Source organism: Carcharhinus amblyrhynchos, chromosome 3 (genome assembly GCF_965287045.1).
Source record: "Carcharhinus amblyrhynchos chromosome 3, sCarAmb.v2.hapA, whole genome shotgun sequence".
In the NCBI taxonomy this organism is placed as follows: Eukaryota; Metazoa; Chordata; class Chondrichthyes; order Carcharhiniformes; family Carcharhinidae; genus Carcharhinus; species Carcharhinus amblyrhynchos.
In genome coordinates this window covers 27,180,646-27,207,171 of record NC_137326.1, presented here as the reverse complement: position 1 = coordinate 27,207,171, position 26,526 = coordinate 27,180,646, and the positions used below count along the sequence as shown (strand labels likewise).

The window sequence follows — 26,526 nt, the reverse complement described above, 5'->3', positions numbered from 1 at the left end:
AAAACATATTCAAAGTCTCTGCTTTGACTGCCTTTTAAGAGAGTCCCAAAGACATTTGTCTCTAAGAGAAAATATTTTTCCTATCCCTGCCTTAGATTAGTAACAGCTCATCTTTAAACTTGTGAGCCCTAGTTTAAATACTCTGAGAAATTCAGAGAACCTGGAAAAAGCACAACCACAAAATTGTTACAGTGCAGAAGAAGGTCACTCAGCCTATTGCATCTGCACCAACTGGCCAAGTCAGCATGACGACTCAGTGCCATTCTCCTGCACATTGTTTCTATTGAGATAATCATCTAATACCTTGAGTGTCTCAATTGAAGCTGCCGCCACCACACTTCAAGGGAATGCATTCAAGGCTTGCAGCACTGGGTATGTGAAAAAAGATTTTCTCATGCTGCATTTGCTTATTTTTCAAATCACTTCAAATCTGTGTCCTTTGTTCTCAATTCTTTTGTGTGTGTGGGAGCACTTCCTTTGATAAAGGCAGGTGTAAGTATTCATTTCAACCATACCCAATGCCAAAGTCCCCTTTTTGGTCCCTGATCGGCCCTCCTCCCTTTATAAGAACATAAGAAATAGGAGCAGGAGTAGGCCATCTAGCCCTTCGAGCCTGCCCCGCCATTCAATAAGATCATGGCTGATCTGTCGTGGCTCAGTTCCACTTTCCCGCCCTCTCCCCATAACCCTTAATCCCCTCGCTTATCAAAAACCCATCAACCCGTGTCTTAAAAATATTTAGCGAGGCAGCCTCCACCACTTCAACGGGCAGAGAATTCCAGAGATTCACCACCCTTTGAGTGAAGAAGTTCCTCCTCAACTCTGTTCTAAATCACCGCCCCCTTATCTTGAGGCTGTGCTCCCTAGTCCTACTGTCCTTTCTGAGCAGGAAGAGTCTCTCTACCTCTATCCTATCCATCCCATTCATCATCTTATATGCCTCAATGAGATCTCCCCTCATTCTTCTAAACTCTAACAAGTACAAGCCTAGTTTCTTCAGCCTCTCATAGCTCAACCCCCTCAACTCCAGCATCAGCCTAGTAAACCTCCTCTGCACTCCCTCCAAGGCCAAAATATCCTTGCATAAGTGCAGCGACCAAAACTGCACACAGTACTCCAGCTGCGGCCTCACCAGTGCCCTATACAGCTGCAGCAAGACCTCCCTACTTTTATATTCAATCCCCCTCGCTGTGAAGGCCAGCATCCCATTCGCCTTCCTGACCGCCTGCTGCACCTGCAAGCTGGGTTTTTGCGACTCATGCACAAGAACCCCGAAATCCCTCTGCACCGTCGCCTGCTGCAGTTTTTCGCCACGTAAGTAATAGTCCTTCCTACCATTATTCCTACCAAAGTGGACCACCTCGCACTTGCCAACATTAAATTCCATTTGCCATTTCCTGGCCCATTTGCCCAGCCTAGCTAGATCCTTCTGCAGAGTCTCCACACCCTCCACGCAATTTGCCATTCCACCAATCTTGGTGTCATCAGCAAATTTATCCCTTTACTATTTTTGAACCTTTTGAAGACCTTGGGTTTCCTATTCATGTTGGTTGCCAGTCTTTTCTCATCCCTCTTAGCTTCTCTTTGCTTCTTCACCTCAGTCTGAACCTTTTGTATTCAGCTTAATGTTCAATTGTATTTTCCACATGACAGTTGACATAAGTACACTTTTTCTTTTTTATCTTAGTTTCTATCTCCTTTTTCATCCAGGGAGCTCTAAATTTATTGCATGGTGGCACAGTGGTTAGCACTGCTGCCTCACAGCGCCAGGGACCCAGCTTGGGTCACTGTCTGTGTGGAGTTTTCACGTTCTCCCCAAGTCTGAGTGGGATTCCTCCGGGTGTTCCGGTTTCCTTCCACAGTCCGAAAGATGTGTTGGTTAGGTGCATTAACCCGAACAGGCACCTGACTGTGGCGACTAGGGGAATTTCACAGTGACTTCATTGCAGCATTAATGTAAGCCTTACTTGTGACCAATAAGTAAGCTTTAAACTTTTTTCCCTTTTCAGGTAATTACTGTGCCCAAACCATTTCTTCTTTGAAGGTGGCCCATTGTTCATCTATAGTTTTTCCTACCAACTTGTGGTTCTGTCCGATCAGGCTCCATTGAAGGATGCTGTCCTCTGGTTAATTATTCTTGCTCTGGATTGCCCAATGTCTTTCTTTATTGTCATTCTAAACCTTATAATGTCATGATCACTGTCCCTTAAAAGTTCCTCTACTGGTGCTTCATCTGCTTGGTCCACCTCATTCCCAAGAATCAAGTCGAGTAGTGAGTCACTATCGCAGATGGGTGATGGAAAACAGAGGTGGGAGGAATTTTGATTCTACTCAGTTTGACAAGGTTTATAGGGGAAGCAAAATACTAATGTAGACCACTAGGTGAATAGCCAGATTTTGTAGCTGGGAATTCTGTATAATTCCGTGTAAGTTATGTTCAGATTTCCATCATTATCCAACAGCAATAAAATAAACTTTTTTTTAACCATTTACTCAGAGGAAAGGCTCCAGTTTACACCTACCTGTTTACTGACTGTTGCTATTTTAGTGCTGTTCCCACTTGTCATGTAGCCGTTGCTCATGGCGCTGCAGGAAAGTGTGTGCCCCAATCCCATTCCCCAGTTTTCAAGAATCATAGAATCCCTTAAGTGCAGGAGGTGGGCATTCAGCCCATCGAGTCTGCACTGACTCTCCAATGGAGCTCACAGTGGTACAGTGGTTAGCACTGCTGCCTCACAACACCAGAGACCCAAGTTGATTCCTGGCTCTGATCATTGTCTGTGCAGAGTTTGCACGTTCTCCCCATGTCTGCACGGGCTTCCTCCCACAGTCCAAAAGATGTGTTGATTAGGTGCATTGGTCATGCTAAATTCTCCCTCAGTGTATCTGAACAGGCATCGGAGTGTGGTGACTAGGGAATTCTCACAGTAACTTCATTACAGTGTTAATGTAAGCCCACTTGTGACACTAATAAATAAACTTTAAACTTAATCCTTTATCTTATCCAGGCTGTATCTCTGATCTTAGTTTTCTCTCATGATCCTGACCCCCATTCACCTCCCCCTCTGTCCCTCCAATCCCACCCTATCTTCTGTTGTCTCCACTTTACCCCTATTTTTTCCTTCTCCCAGAGTCCTCTCCTACTTGCCCCCATTCTCCACCATTCCTGAAATCCCATTATCCAGTTTTCCTTGCTCTCCTCACCACAATCTCCATTTTTTTTCTGACTTTTGATCTCTTCTAGACTCTTACCATGCTGGCTGATCGGCCTGAAGCTCTGGTTTATCTCTATTTTTCGAACATGTGTATAATACTTGCAAATTTCCAATTCTCTGATACCACTCCCATATCTGGAGAGAATGGGAGGGCAAGAGCATAGCCTCTGCAAATTTGAACGTTGTTGTCCTTAATAAACTAAGATGCACCCCACCGAGAATGAATGGCTTTTCTATTTTGGGCCCAGCTAGCCTCTTCTATAATCTATTTGTATTGTATTCATTTTCTCTGCTACTGTCTCCTGTACTGTGACAATTGTAACATCTTCTTTATTGAAGACAGGCACAAGGTACTCATTTAGGACTGTAGTTATGTCCTCTCTTTTCACTATATCCCCTTGGTGACTCTACCCGTAACAAGCTATTTACTATATCTTTATAAAATATTTTTTGGGTTCCCCTTTAGATACCTGCTAATGCAATCTGATAAATTCTGTTTGTTCTCATTTCCTTGTTCAGTTTGTTCCCTACTTTTTGGAATCAGTTTTGTTCTCTGAATTATGAATCTGACATTTATCATAAATCACCTTTTCTGTTTCATTTTAATCTTTATCTTTTCAATCACAAGTGAACTCTGATTTTGGATGGATTTCCTTTCTGTCTCATGGGAATTTGTGAATCACCACTTTTACAAATGACGCAAAAATTGGTGGTGTTGTAACTCATGAAGAGGACGTGGTCGTACGAGGGCTGCTCTTGGATGTTTCGAGAGTAGCCTAGTGCTTCACATCGTTAGTGTACGCTTAAACTGGACCATATGCTGGGCAACACGACAGCTCAGTGACTATCACTATTTGCTGTGCACATTCATGGATTTGGGCCAGTGTCTGTGGGAGTTTGCGCATTCTCCCCATGCTTGCATGGGTTTTCTCCGGGTGCTCCGGTTTCCTCCCACACCCCAAAGATGTGCTCTTAGGCTGATTGGTGTAACAAATTGTCCCTAAATTAGTCTCCCCTCAATCTGGTTTCCAATGTGGAATGCCGTAAGCATAGACAAGGGTCATGGGTGGAGAGGGGACTCGCAATGTTGAAATGGCGGCGCGGGCTCGTTGGGCCGAAGGGCTTGTTTCTCGTGCTGTGTTGTTCTTTGTTCTTTGTTCTTTTGAGGAAAGCCTTAGATTACAGGATGATATAAATGGCTGGTCAGACACACGGAACACTATCAAATGGAATTTAACTCTGAAAAGTGTGACCTGATGCATTTTGTGAGGACTACCAAGGCAAGGCAATACACAATGAATGATAGGATGTTAGGAAGCATAGAGCACCAGAAGGACCTTGAGGTGCACGTCCAAATGCAGCTGGACAGGTAGATAAGAAGGATACTCACTTGCCTTTATTAGCTGAGGCATTGTATATAAGAGCAGGGAGGTTATGATGGTGCTATATAAAATGCTCATTAGGCCACATCAAGAGTAGCTGTGGTTGCCACACCATAGGAAGAATGTAATTGCATGCAAAAGAGCACAGAGGAGGTTTGGCAGGATGTTGCCTGGGCTGGAGCATTTCAGCTGTGAAGGGAAACTGGTTAGGTTGGTTTGTTTTCTTTAAAGCAGGAAATGCTGTAGGGGGACCTGATTGAGGTGTACAAAATTATGAGGGGCATAGATAGGAAGAAACTTTTCCCCTTAGTGAAGGTGCAAATAACCAGGAGGCATATATTTAAGGTAAGGGGCAGGATATTTAGAGAGAATTTGAGGAAAAACCTTTTCACCCAAAGAGTGGTGTACATCTGGAACTCTTTGCCTCAAAGGATGGTGGTGAAAACCCTCACAACATTTAAGAAGCATTTAGATGAATACTTGAAACATGATAGCATACAAGCCTATGGACTAAATACTGGATTAGAATAGATAGGTGCTCCATGGCTGGCACAGATATGATGGACTGAAGGACCTCTTTCTGTGCTGTAAAAGTCTGATTCTCTCAGTCTTTGATTCAGACCTACCTGGGCCAGATTTCTTTTTTACGAATCCCTGAAATTATCTTTCACTGTTGAGGATTTCGCAAAATGTTTCCCAGTTCCTATCTGTATATATTCTAAACCTAACGATATTATAATTGCTGTTTCCTAAATTTTCACGCACTTCATATTTCAGAAATTTATTTCCCTCTTTCTTGGGCGGCATGGTGGCATAGTGGTTAGCACTGCTGCCTCAGTTCCAGGGACCCAGATTCAATTCCAGCCTTGGATGACTGGAGTTTGCACATTTTACTTATGTTTGCGTGGGTTTTCTCTGGGCGCTTTGGTTTCCTCCCACAGTCCAAAGATGTACAGTTTAGGTGGATTGGCTATGCTAAATTGCCCCTTAGTCTCCCCAGATGCATACATTAGATGGATTAGTCATGGGAACTGTGTGGGTTACAAGGAAAGGGCTAGGGAGGGCCTGGATGAGATGCTCTGTCGGAACTGGTGTAGGCTTGATGGGCCAAATGGCCACTTCTGCACTGTAGGGATTCTATAATTGATGATTCTTTCCCCCTTCAGTGTTATTTTCCCAAGTATATATTTGAATAATTGAAGTTGCCCCCATTATCATTACTCTAAATCTCATCTTTCAGCTATTTGCTAATGTGTAAAATATATCCAGCATTGTAATTGTTTGTCTATTGGTCCTCAATTGTAATCAAAAATGTTCGTTGAACTGTAAAGTTCAGTTCTTTCTAGTGCTGTATAATATCTTTATTACTGGCACCCCTCCACTTATTATTCTTTTCCTATCTTGCCTGAATACATTGTAGCCAGGAATGTTAATTGCTGCTGTTATATCATAGTTCCATGTGACTACTAGTTCAACATTATTTGCTATATTCCACGTATATGCACTCAAACCCATCTTAATCTATCTTGTATTTCCTCCTGTCTTTACCACTTTTTGTTCTCATGTTACCCACGTCGTAACATACACCAATTCCCATTCACCCCTGAACTCACTGACCTACAGTGGCACTCAGTTAGGCAATAGCTCCATTTTAAAACCCCCATCCTTGATTTCAAATTCCTTCCTATTTCTGTACCTTCTCCGACCCTCTGGAATTCCTGTGCTGCTCCAAGTTTGGCTTCTTGCACAATTCCAATGTTAAATTCTCCACAATCAGCAGCAGCTGCTATGTCTTCAGCTGCGAAGGCTTGTAATTCTGGAGTTGCCTCCAATCTCTCTCTCGCTTCCTTAAGACACTTCTGAAAACCTGTATCTCTCATATCTTCATGTGATTATGTGTCAAACTTTGTTTGCTAGCTCTTCTGTAAATTGCCTGAGATCTTTTCTTTGTGTAAAGGTGGAAAATAATTTGAAATTGTTGCTGTATTTATATCAGAATTTTAATCAATGCAATTCAGCTCCCTTGAATGCTTGTATCCTGTTGGATCTAATTAATCACTCTAATTAATATTTTACTCATTGGTTTAAATTACTGAGCACCTCCTTCACCCTCCACACAAATTTCCAATTATCAGGTACTGCACTATTTAACATGTCACTTTGTTTAGCAGATTCATCCAACTCTTTCCAAGCTCTGAGTTTAAAACTCTTAATAACAGGTCATTTTTCTCAGCACTTTTCTCCCTTCTGAGAACATTGCCAAGACATCATTAGGCTTTTTGGTTTTTTTCACATGTACCTAGACACTTACACCCCTGCTCTGCTCCACAGTTTTAAAAAAATTCTTTAATGGGATGTGAGCACTATTTGAAAGGCTAATCCTCAAGTTACCTTGATAAGGTAGTGCTCAGCCAACTCAATGAATTGCTGTAGACCATGGGGTGTAGGTACACCCATGGTGATGTTAGGGAATGAGTTTAAGGATTTTGAACCAGTGATGTTGAAGGAGCAGCGATATATTTCAAATTTGGATGATGTGTGATTTGGAGGTTGTGGCGTTCCCATACTTCTGCCGCCCTTGTTCTTCCGGATTGTAGAGTTATTGTTTGGAAGGTGCTGTCAAAGGAGCCTTGGCAAGTTGTCTAATGTTCTGACTTGTCTTATTTGGAACACTCCTGCACATTAAACCACATTTACCATATTTATTTCCACTCACTTAGTCACTCTCTGTACCTTTTGTAGCTTCTTGCTCCCATCTGGATAGTAACCATGCCTCCTGTCTTACTATCACAGAATCCCTACAGTGCAGGAGGAGGCCATTTGGAGCACTGACAACAATCCCACCTAGGCCCTCTCCCCATAACCCCACATGTTTACCCCACTAATTCCTCTAACCTATGCATCCTAGGACACTAAGGGACAATTTAGCATAGCCAAAGCACCTAACCCACACATCTTTGGACTGTGAGAGGAAACTGGAGGACCCAGAGGAAACCCACACAGACATTTGAAAACATAGACAACACTTTTTTTGTCCACGCTAACAATATATATGTTGAAAAACTAATATCTTAGTGCAGTTCCTAATGAACACCACTTGCCAAATCATACCAATCAGACGCAAATCTTTATCCCTGCTGTTAAAATTTGCATTTGTATGAGGCTGCTATATTTTTGAATGGTACCTTTAACTTAGGGTGAAATGGAGGAATTAAGGGGGTCATGTGATTTGTTCTGTACTCCTTTTGAGGACAAGCCTGGGCTGGCTTGGTTGTTAGAAGGTTAAGGAGGGGGCCAGGTTGTTTTACAAGGTGCAAGATATTCATCTCTGTAAACAATAATGAGAGCAGTTGTGTTGATGGTGAATAGATTATAAGTCTCCAAGTCCCAGAGAAGTGTTAGGAATGTCAGGTTTTGTTAATTGGTTATACTTTAATCTGTTTATTTAATTCCAAGAATGGAACTGGGGATCTAAAGGATAGCTAATTTGCATTTATACTTGGATAGAATGCCCATGTGATTCACATTGCCATGGAGATGGGCTTTGAGTGAGCAAGATACCTTTAGAGGTCTTGGGTTTCAGATTCTCCTAAAAATATCACTACACTTCAGACAAGGTCGATCTGAAAGAATCTGACAGAGAAAGTGAAATCAGAGATAGAAGCAAGGCTTTATCGTTCTTCAAAATTGTGGAATTGCAAGGTGGCGAGGATTCAAATAAAGCTGGAACCATCACCTAGTTTTGCCTCTCCAGAGTATCCCACACCAGTTGAAAATTGGAATTTGTATGACTAAAAAAGAAAAAAAGGGCCTAAGAATCACTTCGGACTGGTTTCTGGAGAGCAGAGTGCCTAAATAAGTAATATGTAAGCGTGGAAAGAAACTTTTGGTTGTTACAATGTGGGATCCTTTCTGTAGTTTAGAGTGTAAGATGCCTACTGTTTAGTCAATATTGCTTTTAGTTTGTGCATTACAGCAATGGCCTTAAAACTTGAAAGTTTGGCTTGTGATTCTTTCAGCCATTCACTGGAAATTTGAATTTCTTTTATCTGTGTAGGGATTGTTACACCACATTGTGCTGCCTGACCATGTACCATAAAGGGAATAGAGGGCTCATGAGATAACATAGTTGAGGGGGGGGCTTTGAAAATGGGAAGGAGAGTTCATATGGAGGGAGATTTAAAGGAATCGTAGAAACCCTACAGTACAGAAAGAGGCTGTTCGGCCTATCGAGTCTGCATTGACCACAATCCCATCCAGGCCCTACCTCCATATCCCTACATATTTTACCCACTAATTCCACTAACCTACGCATCTCGGGACAATTTAGCATGACCAATCAACCTAACCCGCACATCTTTGGACTATGGGAGGAAACCCATGCAGACACGAGGAGAATGTGCAAACTTCACACAGGCAGTGACCCAAGCTGGGAATCAAACCCAGGTCCCTGGAGCTGTGAAGCAACAGTGCTAACCACTGTGCTACCATGAGGACAGGATCACAATGAAATTGAGTGAATAGAGGTCAGAGTGAGTTGAGGTGGAAGTTGAAATAATTGAGACTGAATTAAAAAAATAATGAATAGTTATTCTGAATCTGATTTTAAGTAGTGCCTGAAGCCCTGGCTAAGGTTGGTGTTGACATTAAGTGCTTCCTAACTGTGTGGGGGTGGGGTGGGGGCAGGGTGCAGTTGGGATATTATAATTGGTAATCTCGGTGTTCCTGGATAGGGTAAATACATTGGCACAGATCATGACAGCTGTCTCAATGTTTGATGTTCCCTATTGGAATTGTGAATGCATAGTTGTTGGATGAGTATGAACTTGACCCAGACTGTAATCCTGCCAAACCCTGGCAGGCAATCTGCCAGTTTGACACTCTCTTGTGGCGCATTGCATGGGTAACAGGGCACATGTGAAACTATTCAACAGTACAGAAAATTGGCATGAGAGATTGGGAAAATATAGGGAGGAAAAAGTATTAATTTTCATCTTTAATTTTTTTTCATCCATGGGGCTTGCTAGCCAGCATTTATTGCCTAATCCTAGTCACTCCTGAACTGGATGGCTTACTAGGCCATTTCACTGGGCAATTGAGAATCAACTCCATTGCTGTGGTATAGGAGTCACATGTAGACCAGACCAGGTAAGGACGGCAGATTTCCTTCCCGCAAAGGACATTAGTGAACCAGGTGGGTTTTCCTGACAGTTGACAATGGGTTTTATGGTCACCAGTATATATTAACTATTGAATTCAATTTCCACCATCTGCTGTGGCAGGATTCGAACCAGAACAATTGCTGAGTTTCTGGACTAATAGTATAGTGATAATACCACTAGGCCATCGTCTCCCATAAAAATTATTCCTTTCTTCTTAAGATTCTCTTGCAAAATGAGCCTTTGTTCTGTTTGTCAATGATAAAGCTCTTTGGCAATATTGGGCAAAGTGATTTGCATACAAGCCTTTTCCTTTTCCATTCTTGAAATTACTCATGCCTGACGTAATGCTAGTTGTCAAGGTTTCAATTATTTTTGCCACAATCCTACCACTTAAATGATTGCCGTTTACAGGAGTGTTACTAATAAAGATATTTTTATAGGCAAGTATGTGATTGCATGGGGGGGTGGTGGTATGGGAGTTCTTGCAGCTCAGTGGTTGCACCCCTATCTCTGAGCCAAAAGCTCCTGCATTGAGCCCCACCCCAGCACTTGGTGGCTGCGGAAGGTGTGTTCATAACGTAGCTGATTATCAACTTGCAAAGCCTTCCATTACACCCACAGCAGGCAGTAGGAACAAGAGTTTCCTGGTCAGCCAAAACCTACTGAAGGCAAACCACTGTAGCACCTGGATGTTCATGGTCACCAATGTCTTCTCAGGACTTGGTACCTGATGTGAGAAGAAAGATGTGTCAGCAGAGTTAGACAAGCTGTCAAACTCAAGTATGTAACACATTAACAGAGCCATGTCTATATATTATTATTAGATATTGTTATATTTTTACATGTATGCTTTTATGTCACAATTTAACAGAGTGTGTCTAATAAATATTTACAATGGAAATCTTCAGCATGAAAAATGTCCGGTTGGATTATTCCAAACCGTAGGCAAAATGCGAAGTGAGGGTCTGGGGAGGGAGTATGAGAAGCTGGGAATGGAATTGAAGAGTAGAACCGACAAGGTAGTTATCTCTGGGCTACTGCCTGAACCGAGTGCAGACGGGCGTAGGGTAGATAGGATTAAGGAAGTGAATGGGTGGCTCAGGGATTGGTGTGGGAGGAATGGGTTTGAATTTATGGGGCATTGGCATCAGTATTGGGGTAGGTGGGACCTGTTCGGGCAGGATGGGGTTGGTCTGAACCGTGCTGGGACCAGAGTGCTGGCGAATAGAGCAAAGAGGACTGTAGACAGGGCTTTAAACTAATTGGGGGGGGAGGGTGCGAGGGTAGGTGACATTACAGGGTCTAAAGTTGAGGAGAGGGTACAGGTAAGGGAAGAGGCCGAGGATGTCCCAATAATAGAGGGAGTAGGGGGCGTGAGTATGGTTGGTGGCGTTACGGCAAATAGGGTCCAGGTGAAGGCTGGGATGAAGGCACTTTACCTGAATGCACGAAGCATTCGGAATAAAGTGGATGAGCTGGTGGCGCAGATCAGCACAAATGGATATGATCTGGTGGCCATTACAGAGACGTGGCTGCAAGGTGACAGGGACTGGGAGCTGAATGTCCAGAGGTATCAAGTGTTTAGGAAGGATAGGCAGGAGGGAAAAGGGGGGGGTGTAGCTCTGCTGATTAAGGATAGCATCAGGGTAGTAGCAAGGGATGACATTGGAGCCAAGGAGCAGAAAGCGGAATCGTTGTGGGTAGAGATTAGGAACAGCAAAGGGAGGAAGTCTATAGGCCCCGAATAATGATCTGGAGGTGGGGCGGGCTGTTAACGCGCAAATAAGTGCGGCGTGCAGGAATGGGACGGCCGTAGTTATGGGGGATTTCAATCTACATATAGATTGGTTGACCCATGTTGGACGCGGTGGGCTCGAGGAGGAGTTCTTGGAATGCTGCCGGGATAGTTTCCTGGAACAGTGTGTGTTGGAGCCGACGAGGGAGCGAGCTATCTTGGATCTGGTGTTATGTAATGAGGCGGGTAGAATTAGGGACCTTGTGGTGAAGGAACCTCTTGGGGAGAGTGATCATTGTATGGTGGAGTTTCTGGTGCAGATGGAGGAGGAGAAAGTGGGTTCCCGGACGCACGTCCTTTGTTTGAACAGAGGGGAGTACGGTAGGATGAGAGAAGAATTGGCGAATGTGGACTGGGGGAGCACGTTGGAAGGTAGGTCTGCTGAGGAGCAGTAGAGGATCTTTAAGGAGATCTTTCTTGGTGCTCAGCAGAAATTTATTCCGATGGTCAAAAAGGACAGTAGGAGGAGAGGTAATAAGCCGTGGATAACGAAGGAGGTGAAGGAAAGTGTTAAATTAAAAGCGGAGGCGTTTAGAGTAGCTAAGAGTAGTGGGTGAGAAGAGGATTGGGAGAGGTTTAAATGTCAACAAAGATTGACAAAGAAGATGATAAAGAAGGGTAGGAGAAACTATGAAGCTGGGCTAGCGCTTAATATAAAAGAGGATAGCAAGAGTTTTTATAAATATATAAAAAGGAAGAGGCTGGCTAGGGTGAACATTGGTCCCTTAGAGGATGAGAAGGGGGACTTAGTGGTAGGGGATGGGGATATGGCTGAGGTGCTGAATAACTTTTTTGTTTCTGTCTTCACGGAGGAGGACGTGAGTAATTTGCCGGGTGTTAGAGATGGAAAGGTGGTAGGACTGGAGGGTCTTAATGACATTACTGTTACTAGAGAGGAGGTGCTCGACAGCCTGGAGGGACTGATTGTGGACAAGTCGCCAGGACCGGATGGAATGCATCCGAGGGTTCTGAAAGAAATGGCGGAGGTGATAGTGGATAGTGGTGGTTATTTTCCAGACGTCGCTGGATTCCAGGGAAGTGCCGGAAGATTGGAAAGCGGCTAATGTTACGCCGTTGTTTAAGAAGGGTGCCAGGCAAAAGGCAGGGAATTATAGGCCGGTTAGTTTAACGTCTGTTGTAGGTAAAATGTTAGAATCCGTCATCAAGGAGGAAATAGCGAGGCATCTTGAGAGGAATTGCTTGATAGAGCAGACGCAGCACGGTTTCGTTAAAGGGAAGTCGCGTCTGACAAATTTACTGGAGTTCTATGAGGATGTGTCTGGGGTGGTGGATAGAGGAGAGCCGGTGGATGTGGTCTTTCTTGATTTTCAGAAGGCGTTTGACAAGGTACCTCACAGGAGGTTATTGCAGAAGGTCAGGGGACATGGAGTTGGGGGTAGGGTGTTAGCGTGGATAGAGGCAGATAGGAGGCAGAGAGTAGGGGTCAATGGGTGCTATTCGGATTGGCGGATGGTGACTAGTGGAGTGCCTCAGGGGTCGGTGCTGGGGCCTCAGCTATTTACCATTTATATAGATGATCTGGAGGAGGGAACCGAGTGTAGGGTGTCGAAATTTGCTGATGACACCAAGATTGGTGGAAAGGCAAATTGTGCGGAGGGTGTGGAGAGTCTACAGAAGGATCTAGATAGGCTGGGCGAATGGGCCAGGAAATGGCAAATGGAATTTAATGTTGGCAAATGCGAGGTGGTCCACTTTGGTAGGAATAATGGTAGGAAGGATTATTACTTACGTGGAGAAAAACTGCAGCAGGCGACGGTGCAGAGGGACCTCGGGGTTCTTGTGCATGAGTCGCAAAAACCCAGCTTGCAGGTGCAGCAGGTGGTCAGGAAGGCGAATGGGATGCTGGCCTTCATAGCGAGGGGGATTGAATATAAAAGTAGGGAGGTCTTGCTGCGGCTGTGTAGGGCATTGGTGAGGCCGCAGCTGGAGTACTGTGTGCAGTGTTGGGCGCTGTACTTACGCAAGGATATTTTGGCCTTGGAGGGAGTGCAGAGGAGGTTTACTAGGCTGATGCCGGAGTTGAGGGTGTTGAGCTATGAGGAGAGGCTGAAAAAACTAGGCTTGTACTCGTTAGAGTTTAGAAGAATGAGGGGAGATCTCATTGAGACGTATAAGATGATGAATGGGATGGATAGGATAGAGGTGGAGAGACTCTTCCCACTCAGAAAGGATAGTAGGACTAGGGGGCACAGCCTCAAGATAAAGGGGGGGCGGTTTAGAACGGAGTTGAGGAGGAACTTCTTCACTCAAAGGGTGGTGAATCTCTGGAATTCTCTGCCCGTTGAAACGGTGGAGGCTACCTCGCTAAATATTTTTAAGACGCGGGTTGATGGGTTTTTGATGAGAGAGGGGATTAAGGGTTATGGGGAGAGGGCGGGAATGTGGAACTGAGCCACGACAGATCAGCCATGATCTTATTGAATGGCGGGGCAGGCTCGAAGGGCTAGATGGCCTACTCCTGCTCCTATTTCTTATGTTCTTAAATTTTCCGAAAAGGTTTTGTCCCTAATTGAAATTCACAATGACCAAAATAAGATAGTAAACAACAATCTGATTATATTTATACTCCAATTGTCTTTTAATACTTCCATTCAAGTTTTCACTTCAAGGATTAAACTTCTCTGAGGCTGTTGGAAAGAGTTTTCAGCCACATTTATGCCTTCCAGACGTGTGCAGTTTGCAAAATTGGCCAGAATATGATTTGTAGCAGCAGGAGTTGAGGTGTAGAAAGCTGTGTCCTCTTACCTTGTAGGGTTTTGTGTTTTCTTGCTTTTTTTTCAGGAAATCTTGATAAATTATTGAAGCTTTATTTTAACCTTATTAAATGTTGTTATGAATTTGTCAGACGAAACTGCATTACCAGAAACTGTTACCGCAGCATTGTTCAGTGAAAATTGCTGCCTAGCCTTAGATTTGGTTACTGTGAATCATAGAATCCTGCAATGCAATTCGGTCCATCAAGGCCCTATTCCCATAACCCCATGTATTTATCCTAGCTAGCCCCCCCTAACACTAAGGGGCAATTTAGCATGGACAATCCATCCAACCCACAAATTTTTGGACTGTGGGAGGAAACCAGAGCAGCTGGAGGAAACCCAAGCAGATACGGGGAGAATGTGCAGACTCCGCACAGTGACCCACACTGGGATTCAAACCCAGATCCCTGGCATTGTGAGGCAGCAGTGCTAACCACGCTGCCACCATGCCACCCATCATTTGACTTTGTTTTGGCTACATGCAGTAGTTTTTTAATTTTGGGAAAAAACATTTTAATGTTTTGCAAAGAAGTGGTGACCCACCAAGCAGAGTAATAGCAAAACTATTTATTAACTATAATAACTTTTTACAGGGAGTGAGAATGATACCATTGAATGCTTTAACTCCAAATCCTAGACTATATGGGAGAACCATGCGTACTCGGAACAGACTGTCCCTCTGGTTCTCTATATGACTCTTTCTTAAATGATCTATATGCTTCTTCAGTCTTTTACTTTGAACCTCAGATGATACCAGGCCCATCTTGACTACGACAACACCTGGACCCATCATAAAACTTTCTGTATCTATGTGAGCATCCACTTTGAATGTCCTCTCAGACTTTGTAGGATCATGATGTTTCTTTTGCACACCCATGAAATCAGTGACCCTGTTAATACAACTTGCTCTAACAATGGTAAGAAAACTACTGAACTGGATCTTATTACTTTGGAATGGCCCAGAATTTGCAGGTGTTATAGACAGGGAGATGGTTAACTAAGTAAGTCCTGAATTCTCCTGTCACCACCCATTCATAAACAGAAATGTGTTTTGAGTTTCTTCCCCCTTTATAAGTGGTGGCATAATCCCCAAACCTTCAGTTTTGGTGTGATCCAATTTCTATTACTATCCCCCCAAAAAAACTCTTCATTAGGACAAACTCAGAGGGTTAGTTTGTTTGCACAAACTCAGATGCGAGAGGAAGGTAGCAATGTTGCCTCCTTTCAGTCATACAGTAAAAGAGAGATAGAGAAGGAAAGATTTACAGGATAAAGCCCGCAGGGAAAACATGATCATTTCTTGTGGGTCCAGAATCAAAATCCAATAGTGTATTCCTTCACAAGAGGTCAGCAAGCTGAAAGATAAAGCTGGATAATTTACTTTTCCAGATGACTTCCACAGTAAGATAGGTACGCAGAAATTAATCAATTTTATAGGCAATGGGTACAGAGGTTTTGGAAGAAGCAGCATTGATGGGGCCAGCCAATCAAAGCTGGATGGAGCCCCTTTTCCATGCTGCTGATGGAAAAACAGCAGACTGAAATCTCTTGAAGCTAGTAATAGTACCACAGTGCAGGCAATATCAGCTTTGGCTTTGACAAAGGGTATGTATCCTTTTGTCCGGGTCCCTGAGATTGTTAATGTTCCAACCATTTAAGTGTTAAAGCGAGGTTACAGAATTCTTTGTCTAGCCGATGACTCGACTCAATTTGACCAGGCCTGGCTTATGAAATGCAGATTGCCTTTGTGTAGTTTTCTTTGAATTTAGTCTCTGTCATTAAAGTCTCTATGGAGGTAATGAGGTGTTAGCTTTATGTCCAAGGGTCACAGGTAGACATAGCTTCAGCCATTTTACAGTTTTTCAGCCATACAGATTTAAAATTTTAGAAATTAGCAATGAGGGTATCTATATTTATTTTATAGAATGTGAAGTCTTAGCCCCTGACACAGGGCAATGAATATGTCTATTGTTTGTAAGACTTACTTTGCCTTTTTGTGCTGCAAGTTGCCATAAGTGATAGATGAAAATAATGCAGCATACTCTATAGCAGTGATGAATAACCTAGGTATCGTGAGTGGATGAGTGGCCTTCCTTCATCTCTGTAGGCTGCAATATTGAAATAGGGCTTGTTCACTAACCATGACCCCATAAATAAGATTGAGTAATTTTAATACATGCTGAATATTTCATAATGAGTTATAGAAAATACTTTAGCCTGAATGTTACCACCATTCACACTGGCAAGAATTTCCCATCCCACTGCAATGAATGGAGATTTGGCTGGGTGCCAAATTCTCCAATCTCACTGCACAGGGAGTCTGGCATGAACAGGATCGCACCCTTAATTTCTTATGTCATCAACTTCCAACTGTAAAAACAAAATAAATATTTATACTTTGGACACAGCTCTCACAGTCAATGTTGTGTGTAATCAGCATGCACCTCACCGTACTTACTTTTTCGTGCATATCATTTCTGACATATCGATAGGAAGAAAGCTGCACGGATGAAAATCAGCGGAATATAACAAACCTGAGTATGGGCCATGGTCAATAAAATGTCACGTGGGCTGCACTCAGAACCCAGAAGGCCACATGCGGCCCCCGAGTTGCAGATTGCCCACCTGTACAGAGCATCTGGTATTGGAGACAATAGGGTAGACAACTGCATAACTCCTTAACCCATCAGATTGAAAGAGTCTGAATTTATTAGTTCAAGGACTGGCCAACAAAATATAAATTAGAGTGGGTGAATTCAGTGTCAAATCAGATGCAGAAGTTGAAATAAAATGAAGGAAGTATCAGAGAAGGTGGAACTGGGCCATTTAGGTCAGTTGCCTTTCATACGCCCTCTTGATTTTTCTGTTTGAGGTCAGATTTCTCCCTTTCCTCTTTCTCTTTTTCCATCTCACCACCTCCTTTCTCACAGTGACTGTAAATATTACCATACTAATGTATGTGAAGGCAATGGATCAATTTATTTACTCTACAAAAAAAAACTTTAGGTATATGCTTGAAGTTTGAAGCATTATTTTAAAATAAGCATTCACTAAGTATATATTAGAACCTACTGCTCTCAGTTAATGCTTTCAACTATCAGCAATCTAAACAGCCTCTTGCCTTGGAGTAGTTGAGAATAGCATAGGTTCATGTAAAGCAAAATTAAATTATCACATGAAGAAGAAGGGAATAGAAGGATTTTCTAACAGGATTAGATGAAGTAGCGAGGGTGCAAATTTGTGGAGAACATTAGATTCTATGTATTTCTATGTATAATAAATTAGGAGTTTCATCAAGAACACTTGCACAATGCCACTGATTGACACCAAAGTTAATAGCAGAATATAGTTGTAAAGAAATAAGTTTGTGACCTTCATAGTTCTAAATCACTTTACACCATGGGGCATAGTCTGATATGTATTACTTTGTTTTGCCAACAGTATTGCATATTGAGTACTTTTAGTAAATATCAAACACAATGATATCACCTTGTAAACAGAACATTTAGCATTTTAAAACTTTTTAAATACAAATGTTTCTGCAGTAGTAAGATGGGATATAGAATGTGAATCAGTCTTTAAAAACAGTTCTTTGCAGTTTTTGCACTGCATTTTAATCAGATAGTAGTTATTGCTGTAGTTCCATATTACTGTTGAATGGCTCAGATAATTTTTGGTATCTTTGCCAATGAACATTCTTGCACTTGGCATTTGAAGATTGGATTTTGTTTTAGAAATGGAAATGAATTTTTCATGAAACGTCTTCATATTTTGAAACATTTGAAGAAAGAAAGCAACTCCATGTTGTAGATGTATGGGGCAGGTTTCTGAAATGATTGGGGCTATCCATTGTATTTACCTTTGGGGGTGAAATGGAGTGGATTAGTGGTAGCCCTGGGAAGCAAATGTTTGTGGATGTGACTGAATAAAGAGGGAGCTAAAACAAACCTAAAAGGTAACATGTACTTAAAACTACTAATATTTCTATTGTAATTCAAAACAAATTGTACAATTGAAAATTTACTATTTATTGAAGCTCTGACAAACTGATACTGCAGAAAACCAATTTATTGCAATGACTTATTGTGATTGTCTTGATATTTGGAGAAAGCTAAAACTTGGTGTGCAGGGATACACGTTTAATCTTGGGTTCCTCAGTTGTAAATGAAATTTCTAACTGTTTGAGGTAATAAGTACCTAACGTGTATCATTAACGATGACCTTTGCTTACTGATGTAAATCTTGCACGGAGCATCGCTCCCCAGGAGTAGTTGGGTGTGTCACGAAAGTGACTGCTGCACAGCTCAGGCAGTTGTTTGACTTCCAATTTACTCAAGCTTGAAAGTTTGTTTTTCTTTCATATAGATTGTATCCTTGCTTCTATAAAACACTTACTTATTTAATCCAGTTCAATTATTGTAAATACTTCACAAATTCATGCTACCGATTTTTAAAGTTCAGTTGCCTTTGTTTACTAAATGATATATATGGTGTATTCTTGTTTTTATAGCTTTTCAGCATTTTGCATTTGTGTGAGTTTTTGTGCGTGCAATGAATCTCAAATATCTGTCTTCATTTCTCCAAAGATCGTGAGGAGCAGCGGCACCAGACGTTGCGGTTACAGTACTTTTCACTGTACTTTGCACCAGCAGCTGAAAAGATTGTGTTCTCCAGAACCAACACACCAAGCAGGACAGAAACAATGGTCTACACCTCCAGAGCAGTTTTGATGCATGCTGTTTGCACAGCAAGAAGTATGCATAGATTGATTGAGTTCACGAAAGTGAACGTGTCAAGCAATTTGTTTGCTTGGTCCCGACAACGCCAGAACTTAAGTACAACAGCTAAAAACTGCACTCCAAAGGAAAAAACATATAGCTACATAATAGTGGGAGCAGGGTCTGCAGGATGTGTCTTGGCAAACCGTCTTTCGGAAGATCCCAATAATTCAGTGCTCCTTTTAGAAGTAGGGCCTAAAGATACAATGTTGAGTAGCAAGCGACTAATGTGGAAAATTCATATGCCAGCTGCCTTGATATACAATCTCTGTGATGATAAGTATAATTGGTATTATCATACCACAGCTCAGAAACATATGAATAACCGTGTACTGTATTGGCCTAGAGGTCGTGTCTGGGGAGGATCCTCTTCGTTGAATGCAATGGTGTATATCCGTGGGCACGCTGAGGATTATAATCGTTGGGAGAGACAAGGTGCTACTGGTTGGAATTACGATCACTGCCTTCCTTATTTCAGGAAAGCACAGTGTCATGAGCTGGGAGCAGACAGGTATAGAGGGGGAAATGGACCATTGCATGTATCACGTGGAAAGACAAACCACCCTCTACATGTCGCTTTTCTTGAAGCTGGGCAGCAAGCTGGCTACCCATTCACTGATGACATGAACGGATTTCAGCAAGAGGGAGTTGGCTGGATGGATATGACAATTCACAAAGGTATTGGAAATTGATGATTATTTTCCTCTGTTGACAGTTTGAATAAATTGCTCGTTATATTTGAAACTTATCCTGCAATTGAATTGTAGAACTGTGCAACTGAAAACCAAAATAAGTCACTAAAATTAATTATTGCATATATGTGATCTATTAGTATTTGTCAAGAAACTGCTATGTAATTTAACTAATCTAAGTGTCAAGATGTTTGTTAATGCAGCTCTGAGCAGTACTTCTGTAATCTAGTTTCTGATGGTCCATTTTACAAACAACTTTGAACATTTAATGGGAACACAGTAATGCTGGGGAGTGTGGGAAGGGTGAAATTATCCTAAAATAAGTTGCTTACTACAGTACCACAATGCCTGTAGGTAGGTAGTGCCATAGTGGTATCGTCACTGGACTAGTAATCCAGGGACCCAGAGTAATGCCATGGGGACCAGGGTTCAAATCCTACCAGGAGTGGTGGTGAAATTTGAATTCCATAAAAGTATGGAATTAAAAGTTTAATAATTAAACCATTGTCGATTGTCATGAAAACCCATTTGGTTCACTAATATTCTTTAGAGAAGGAAATCTGCCATCCTCACCTGGTTTGGCTTCCAGATCTACAGCACTACTGTTGAAAATGCCCCATGAAAAGGCCACTCAGTTCAAGAACAATTTAGGGATTAATGAATTAATTGGGGTGGTGTTAGTAGTGCATTGCAGGCCTTTCTTTAAGCAAGTTGTACATTTTCCTGTAGAGCATTCCTGCTGCCCTGAATTTATTCATACATTTCTTACAGATGACCCGTCATCAGGAATTGTACTGTTACAAATTAATGTGCCTTTCATATGCTGAACTATCCTTTCCTCCTGTGATGAAATTATTTATGGTTGTTATATTTGTGCTTTTGCGAACAAACATCTTTAAATGTTCTATATTTTTGATGCTGTGGTGATATTTAATTTCTTAAAATTTAGGAAACATTTCTGTGCACTTAAATTAAACGGGTGTATCCTGAAATGAAATAGTCATTTTTGGATTTGATTTTGCATGAGTAGGAAGTTACAAGAGTCATCATTAATTTCTTTTTTTTCCTCGAAAGGTTAGAATTTTCATCAGCATTAAACTTGGACAAATTGCTTACTGGAAGTTTCCTCCAATATCACCAATTTATAATGGTTATAACTGACTTTGGAGTATAGTTTCTGTAGCTTAAGTAAATGTATAGCACGGTCGCATATTTAGTGAAGTTATGAAGAACTAATTAAGTTTTCTTATGGATGTTGATCGAAGAACATTAAAACTGACAAATCCCCAGGGCCTGATGGCATCTATCCAAGACTGCTCAGGGAGACAAGAGACAATTGCTGGGCCTCTGACAGAAATTTTTGTCTCTTCATTGGACACAGGTGAGGTCCCTGAGTATTGGAGGACAGGCGAATGTGGTATCGTTATTTAAGAAGGGTAGCAAGGATAACCCGGGTAATTATAGGCTGGTGAGCTTGACGTCCATGGTAGGGAAATTGGCGGAGAGGATTCTTAGAGATAGAATGTGTGCACATTTAGAACAGAACAGTCTCATTAGTGATAGACAGCATGGTTTTGTAAGAGGGAGGTCATGCTTCACAAATTTGGTGGAGTTTTTGAGGAGGTGACAAAAACGGTTGACGAGGGAAGGCCCATGGATGTCGTCTATATGGATTTTAGTAAAGCATTTGACAAAGTCCCTCATGGCAGGTTGGTGCAAAAGGTTAAATCTCATGGGATGAAAGGAGAGGTGGCTAGATGGGTAGAGAACTGGCTTGGCCACAGGAGACAGAGGGTAGCAGTGGAAGGGTCTTTTTCCGGCTGGAGGTCCGTGACCAGTGGTGTTCCGCAGGGCTCTGTACTGGGACCTCTGCTATTTGTGATATATATATAAACGATTTGGAAGAAAGTGTAACTGGTGTGATCAGTAAGTTAGCGGATGACACAAAGATGGCTGGACTTGCGGATAGTGATGAACATTGTCGGAGAACACAGTAGGATATAGACAGGCTGGAAAATAGGGCGGAGAAATGGCAGATGGAATTTAATCCAGATAAATGTGAAGTGATGCATTTTGGAAGAACTAATGTAGCGGGGAACTATACAATAAATGGCAGAACCATCAAAAGTATAAACACACAGAGGAACCTGTGCAAGTCCACAGATCCTTGAAGGTGGCAGCACACGTAGAGAAGGTGGTGAAGAAGGCAGATGGCATGCTTGCCTTTATAGGACAGGGTATAGAATATAAAAATTGGCGTCTGATGTTACAGCTGTATAGAACTTTGGTTAGGCCACATTTGGACTACTGCATCCAGTTCTGCTCGCTGCACTACCAGAAGGATGTGGACGCTTTGGAGAGAGTACAGAGAAGGTTTACCAGGATGTTGCCTGGTATGGAGGGTCTTAGCTATGAGGAGAGATTGGGTAAACTGGGGTTGTTCTGCCTGGAAAGAAGGAGAATGAGGGGAGACCTAACAGAGGTGTATAAAATTATGAAGGATATGGATAGGGTGAACAGTGAGAAGCTTTTTCCCAGGTCGGAGGTGACAAACACAAGGGGTCACAGGTTCAAGGTGAGGGAGACGAGGTTTAACTCAGATATCAGAGGGACGTATTTTACACAGAGGGTGGTGGGGGCCTGGAATGCACTGCCAAGCAGGGTAGTGGAGGCGGACACGCTGGGATTGTTTAAGACTTATCTGGATAGTCACATGAGCAGACTGGGAATGGAGGGATACAAAAGAATGGTCTAGTTGGACCAATGAGTGGTGCAGACTTGGAGGGTCGAAGGGCCTGTTTCCTGTGCTGTATTGTTCTTTGATCAGGCCAACAGTTGTCAAAGAACAATGAGAGAATTCTCTCTTTTTCTTTGACAAAGTCACAATATCTGTCATGTGTTGTCTAACTAACAGGCAAGGTTCCGTTTCACATTTCATACTTCCTCATAATCGTTCAATGTCAATTTCCACAAACATTTGCAGAACATTTTAGCAGAAATTTGGACTGTAGAATTATTTGTGGTATTGAGTCATACAAACCAAAATGTCACGGGTTGAACCATTGATTTATAGTGAGATAAGAGTCCTGCTGCTGTGGAAAATTTATACTTTAATCTTGACCTGTGGGAAATGCCTGTGTGTGGGTGTCAGCTGAGGAACAGGATTTAGACTTGACAATGATGCCTTCATTTAAAATGACTTGCTATTAATCACTGACCGAGTTCACGCACAATGTGTGCTTGAACGAAGTGTGAGAAGTGTGTATCAAACATTTTTTTCAAGATAGAAGAATTATGGGATGAAAATGCAGTTGATTTTGACAAATTTGTCTATATATGTTGTGCACGTACATCACTAAAGTGTTTGCACCTCTGAAATAGTTTGCACTGAGGAGAAAAGACTCAACAATGAATGGCGTATGCACTTGCTCTAGTAATTCTTTAAAAAATACAATTTTTTTAACATTGGTGATTTAGCCCATAGCTTTGGTTGTGTGGTCACTTAACTATTGTGCATTATTTCTGTAAAATTACAAAAGATAGTCTGTCGGGTGCCTGTAATGTGTTGAGCTTCAAGTATGAGATGTTAATTGAACTGTTGTCTCAATTGGAATTAGACTCCTGCAATTATAGTTGTTGCTATCCTTGGTCAGTACATGGAACACTGCTGAAAAGTAATCCTTTTCTATGTTGCTCAAGACTGAGGCAAGTTGGCTAAGTAGTGGTATAAACTCTGCTTGATGAGATTTGTGCAATGGATTGCCCAGTAATCCTGAATAAGGAAAGATTTTTTGTTCATATAGAGTGCTATCTTATACTTTTGAAATTCAAGTTACACAATTCAACGACAAAAAACACAAATAAAACTGAGTTGCCTGCACTTTGGGGATTGTTTGTAGGCTATAAGTTTGATACCGTTGGTCTGGAACACAAATGTAAACCAAAGTGTGCCATATGCACCATGTGAGTGCAATGTCAGTGTAAGTGGAAATATATTAAATTGTATGCTGTATGTGACTATAAAATAATTATGAAGGTATGAATTTTGTGAAAATGTCTAAAGACCCTAAGCTGTGCCAACTATAGGGACATTTTTTCTAAAAATCTTGGTTAACAAATGCTGTGATGCATTTCTATCCTGTCCTGTCATTACAAAAAAAATCATGCAAGCATGAATAGTTAGTTGTTCATTACTTGTACAATAAAAATATTCTGTATTTCAGGAAAAAGATGGAGTGCAGCTAGTGCTTATTTGCGACCTGCCTTGGTGCGCAGAAACTTAACAGCAGAGGAAAAGACATTTGTAATTAGAATTTTGTTTGATGGCACTAAAGCTGTTGGCGTTGAATATGTTCAAAGTGGATTACCAATAAAGGTAGTGGAGCGTTACATTTATTTGACATTGTTGTGTTTCATTCTAATCATAGTTTCCTTGTGTAAAATACTCATGCTTGAGAATGCATTTTAATTGAATGTTGTATGTCAATGTTCCAGGAATTGTCAGACAAAAAAAATTACCTACAAATTGTGTTAGAAATTTATCCATTGAATTTTCTTTAAATTGAAAGCTTCCAACTCTTCCAAGCATCTTGTACTGTCTGAGCATGTGCAGCATACCATCAGGTGCATTTGGTAAAACACCTTCAAGTATGATAATGAGGATTTTTTTTCTTCAGCTTCTAGTAGTTTTTAACTCAAATTTTCTTCCCTCCCTAAGATTTTTTGCAGAAAAGCCAAAGAATAAATTGCATTAGCTTTTCTCATTTAAAATAAGAGTAATATAAAGACAGTATATGACAGATCAAAACAATAATGTACATTACCAGGGCAGTTAAAGAGAGGAGTGGAACTGGCGAGTTTAAACTTAAACTTTGTTTATTAATATCACAAGTAGGCTTACATTAACACTGCAGTGAAGTTACTGTGAAAATCCCCTATTCGCCACACTCTGGCATTTGTTTGGGCACACTGAGGGAGAATTTAAATGGCTACTGCACCTCTAACCAGCACATCTTTGGGACTGAGAGGGGAAACCGGAGCACCTGGAGTGAATCCACGCAGACACCGGAAGAATGTGCAGACTCTGTACAGTGACCGAAAGCAGGAATTGAATCCGGGTTTCTTTAGCTGTGTGCCAGCAGTTCTAACCACTGTGCCACAATACAATATAAAATATTCTCTTTAAAAATTGATTTATTTTTTAATGAAGTAAGTTAATATAGAATACAGTACAGGCGGTGATGCTTCATTGCATTGTGCTTAAACCTGTTCTTTCATAGAGCTGTCCAGTTAGTTCCACTTGCCCACAGCCCTCAAATTATTTCTTTTCAAGTATATATCCAATTCTCATTGGAAAGTTTATGACTAAATTTGCTTCTGCCACCCTTTCAGAAAGTATATTTTGGATCATAAAAACTCGCTATCCAAAAAGACAATTCTTTAACATCCTCTGGTTCTTTTATTATTATAAATCTGGCCTCCCCTCACTTTGTCCTTTAGGATGCACCAAGATAGTAAATATTTGGAGATTGTTCCAGGAAGTTGTTCATTCTTTATCCATGATTATATGTTTTTATGGCTGTGTAGATCCGGAGAAGAAATGTCATGTTATCATAGATCTTAGTACCAGCTTTCTATATAGCTAGTTTCTGAAGGAGATAGTCAATTAGCCTAAACTCTCTTTATGCTGGTGGTTTATTTCACATTGGCCCACGTTTGGATTGGGTTACGTTCAAAGGCTATCCTAGGTCTAAAGGTAATTCACCGCTTCTGATGTCCTATATTTTCTTTATGTGCCTGAATTTTTTAAAATATGGAGTGAAGAGGCTTAAGCATTGATGATGTTGACCCAGTATTCTAGTTAATTATTTATGTTTTATCTCCTTAGGCCTATGCCAACAAGGAAGTAATCATAAGTGGAGGCTCAATTAACTCACCTCAGCTTCTTATGTTATCTGGCATTGGTAATGCAGATGACCTTAAAGCACTGGGCATTCCTGTTGTTTGCCATCGTCCTGGTAATAATTGAATTATTCAGAGAAATAAAGGCATTAAATTAGTTAATTTGATACAGTTTGTTCTCTGGTGATGGTTGCTGCGGTTAGTTAAACAAAACTGATCATTTTAAAGAAACTGCTTTGTTTCCAGGTGTTGGTCAGAATCTGCAAGATCATCTAGAACTGTATGTGCAGCAAGAATGCACTGAACCAATTACTCTATATCAATCCCAAAAATCCATCCAGATGGTCAAAGTTGGCCTGGAATGGCTTTGGAAATTCACAGGTAAATTTTTGCCTCCTTTCAGTACTTGAATCTTGACATAGGATCATAGGAACAGGAATAGGCCATTTAATACTTGGAATACTTCCATCATTCATTCATTCATTGTTGATCTGCAATCCAACTCTAAATACCTACCCTGGATCCATGTCCCTTGATACTTTAGGATAACAAAAATCTATCAATCTCAGATTTAAAATTTACAAATGATCTAGCACCCACTGTGGTTCCTGAAGAAAGTTTCAAATTTCTACTACCCTTTTGTGTTTAAAAAGTGTTTCCTCATTTTGTTTCTGAAACTGCTAGCTATAATTTTTAAACAATATCCCTTAACCCAAGACTCCCCAACCTGCTGTAATATTTTCTCTCTCTCTACCTTATCTGTCGCTCTCAATATCTTGAAAAGCTTTGATTAAAAAATTACAATTTTATTGATTTTACTGTCA

At 41.4% G+C, this 26,526-nt stretch overlaps 1 protein-coding gene across 3 annotated transcripts in view; it reads left to right on the top strand.

Annotated features, from left to right (window-relative positions):
- The first annotated feature begins 332 nt into the window (after positions 1-332).
- Positions 333-26,526, top strand: part of chdh (choline dehydrogenase) — a 46,184-nt gene continuing 19,990 nt past the window's right edge. Inside the window, exons 1-5 of one of the 3 annotated variants that reach the window (XM_080182551.1) lie at positions 333-372; positions 18,918-19,787; positions 24,025-24,176; positions 25,689-25,818; positions 25,949-26,083. In XM_080182551.1, coding sequence (XP_080038677.1) covers positions 348-372; positions 18,918-19,787; positions 24,025-24,176; positions 25,689-25,818; positions 25,949-26,083 — 1,312 coding nt within the window. In that variant the 5' untranslated portion in view covers positions 333-347. Of the gene's footprint in view, positions 373-9,618; positions 9,792-18,917; positions 19,788-24,024; positions 24,177-25,688; positions 25,819-25,948; positions 26,084-26,526 lie in introns of those variants that run through there. The other 2 variants (XM_080182559.1, XM_080182565.1) reach the window with 2 other exon arrangements.